The sequence below is a fragment of the Calidris pugnax genome, unplaced genomic scaffold (genome assembly GCF_001431845.1).
Source record: "Calidris pugnax isolate Ruff unplaced genomic scaffold, ASM143184v1 scaffold81, whole genome shotgun sequence".
In the NCBI taxonomy this organism is placed as follows: Eukaryota; Metazoa; Chordata; class Aves; order Charadriiformes; family Scolopacidae; genus Calidris; species Calidris pugnax.
In genome coordinates this window covers 11,072,268-11,075,181 of record NW_015090880.1, presented here as the reverse complement: position 1 = coordinate 11,075,181, position 2,914 = coordinate 11,072,268, and the positions used below count along the sequence as shown (strand labels likewise).

The following is a 2,914-nucleotide window of genomic DNA, read 5'->3' as shown; positions in this document are numbered from 1 at the left end:
CCCCCCAGCAGCAGTAGCAGGGCCCCGGCCCCACAGCCCAGCGCCTGCAGCCCCAGCCCAGCGGAGGGTCCCAGCCGGGGCGGCAGCAGATCGGCGGCCCCCAGGACCCCGCTCTGCAGGGCGAGGGTGGCCACCAGGGCCGGCAGCCCCCGCAGCCGGGCTGGCAGCAGCCGGAGCTGTGCCAGGCGCTGGAGCCGCTGGAGCAAGAGGGCAAAGGCGGCGAGCAGCAAGGGGAAGGGGGCTGTGCTGAGCAGCAGCAGCGCCCGGGGGGGCAGGCGGCCCCGTGCCCCGTAGGGGTCCAGCAGCAGGAAGGTGGCCCGCAGTAGGCAGGCAGCCAGCAGCAGCCCGTGGGCCCCTAAAATATGGGGCAGGTGGGGGGGGCGGAGGGTGGCCGCCCCCGCCAGGCCGGCCAGGCAGCCCAGCGCCAGCAGCAGGAAGATGGCAGCCGCCCCATAGATGTGGGCCTCCCAGGTGAAGCCCAGCTCTCGCTGTAGCTCAGCCCACCGCCCGGTCCCGTTGGCCCCCGGCGTCGGTGAGGGATGGTCGGGCTGTGGCCGCAGAGTGGATGGGTGCCGGGGGGCCAGCGGCGTTGTCGCCCCTGCCTGTCGCCATGTGGCCGAGGGGGCTGCAGTGCTGTGGGTGGGGGGCTGTGTCCCCGAGGTGTCTGTGGGCAGCAAGGAGGGGGGCAGTCAGTGGGGAGCAGGGGGTACCCCGCACACGCGGCTCTGTTACACCCCATTCACACCCCGTGGCTGGGATGCATCGGCCACAGCACCCCAGTACTGCGGGGGGGGGATGCCCTGTGCCAGCCAGGGCTGTGCCCACCGACACCTCCCAGGGGTCTCTGGCAGGACCCGTGGTGCAGGGGGGGTGTCACAGATCCAGACACATCCCTGGTGTTCTCCCGGGGAAGATCCCACCCACTGGGCACTTAGCACTAATCTTAGGAGTAGATTAGGGCCATCGCCGGGCACAATCCTGATTGAAGGTGTCACCACGTCCCAGCTGGGTGGCCCAAGATAGCTGCCATCCCCCCCGCCAGCCCCAGGGGTGGGCTCCCACGGCATCCCCACTGGATGGGCTCAGTTGTGGCCCCTCATCACCTGAGTGCCTGGTTCCGGACGTCCTTGTGGTGGCATGCGCCGTTGGCTGTGGGGTGGCCTCAGTGGCATTCGGGGTGCTCACGGCACCCACGGCGCCTCGGACACGCTGTGGGGAGCCAATGTCCTCCTCAGGAAGCAGCTCTGTGAGAGAGGGCAGAGCCAGGCAGTGGCACCCACAGGAGCTCGGTCCCTGCCAAGGAGTGCCCCCATGCCATGCTGGCTCCTACCTGTGCCAGGGGTGCGAGGGGTGCCTGTGCTGGAGGTGGGTGACAGTGCAGGGCTGGTGCTGATGGCAGCCCCCTTGGTAGGCTGTGGTTCATGTTGTCCCGTCAGCCTGGGGTCCGTGTGAGAGGGGGCTGCATCCGCAGGGCTGGTGGTGGCACGGCTGAGTGGGGCCCTCCGGGTGCTGCGCTGGTGGACCAGGAGTACCTGGGTCCAGCTCCGTGGGGCAGAGCTGGGCAGAGCCAGGGAGGTGCTGGGGGGCCGACCCAGGTCCCCCCAGCTGCCCACTGGCTGCGCAGAGCCAGGGCTGGCGTGGGGACCTTGGGCTGGCCCTGTGCCTGTAGGGTAGGGGACGGGGACAGTGCCCAGTGGGACTGCATTGCTGCTGGCTGGAGTGAGCTGTGCCCCTCGAGGGAGGCCCGGGGCTGCCATGGGTTCCTCTGCCACTGGCTGTCCCCCTGCACGGGTATCTGCTGTCCCCACCGATGGCATGGGGGTCAGGGCAATGGTGGACACGGTTGGCCGAGGGCTGGGGGTGCTGGCTGGCCTGGTGTCACTCTGCCTGGCTGGGGATGACCCTGGGGAGCCCAGCCCCGTCTCCGTGGGCACCTTGGGGGCTGGTGTCCCCAGCGCAGAGCTGTGGGGAAGCCAGGTCCCCCCCGGGGGGCTGTCCTGACCATCGGCCTCCTGTCCTTGCCAGATGATGAGGGGCTCCTCTTCCACGGCCGGGGCTGCGCCGCCATCCTGCCAGGCCCCGGTGCCAGCGCTTGCCATGGTGGTTTCTGACTCCAGGAGTGCCCCCGTGGCATCTGCCACCTGCAGCGGTGGGGCCTGGCGTATGGGGCTGCCCCATCGCTCGCTCCTGGGGGCCCCAGCACCGCTCGGCTCCCCCGACGCCTCCCAGGCAGGGGACAGGTCCGGCCACTGCTGTCCCCAGGAAGGGCTATGCGGGGGGTCCCTGCCCCGCTGCAGGGTCCCACCTGGGGACAGCCCCTCCGGCAGCGTCCCCTGAGCCCCAGCAGGGACCCCGGCGGACAGGAGCAGCCCCCAGGTGACGAATCGCGCTGCAGCCATGGTGAGTGCCCAGCGGGCCCTGCGGGGACAGGGGGGCTCGGTAAGCCAGGACCCACAGCAGCTGCCCTGGGGGGCTCACACCACTGGCAACCCACTGCCCGGGGACAGAGACAGCGGCCGGGCTGTCCCTGCTCAGGCTGGTCCCGGGCCCTGTCCCCAGCTGTCCCCATCCCCGGTGTCCCTACTGCCAGTGGCCCCATTCACGGTCTTCCCACTGGTGGTCCCCATCCCGGTGTCCCCTGTGCCGGTGGTCCTTGGCGCTGAGTGGTCGCGGCCCCTAGCACCCCCGGTGTCTTCTCCCCGCTGTCCCCGTCACCGGTGTCCCCCTCCCCGCTGTCACCTCCCTGGTGCTCTACCCCCGGTCCCCCCCCCCGCCGGTGTCCCCGCTGCCGGCGGCCCCGCTCCGGCGCGCACCGTTCACCTTGGCGCGTCCCCGGCTGCATCCCGGCGGGGATGCCCGGCCCGGCGCGCCCCGCCGCCGCCGCACACGCGGCTTATCCCCGCCGGGAACGGGA

General features: G+C 71.6%; 1 protein-coding gene across 1 annotated transcript in view; it reads right to left on the bottom strand.

Moving 5' to 3' along the window:
• LOC106890692 (proline-rich transmembrane protein 3-like) overlaps positions 1-2,914 on the bottom strand; it is a 29,715-nt gene that overhangs the window by 983 nt on the left and 25,818 nt on the right. Inside the window, 3 exon segments of the mRNA XM_014946647.1 lie at positions 1-664; positions 1,104-1,244; positions 1,331-2,418. The exon segment at positions 1-664 is cut by the window's left edge and continues 4 nt beyond it. Of these exon segments, the coding sequence (XP_014802133.1) occupies positions 1-664; positions 1,104-1,244; positions 1,331-2,418 (1,893 nt within the window).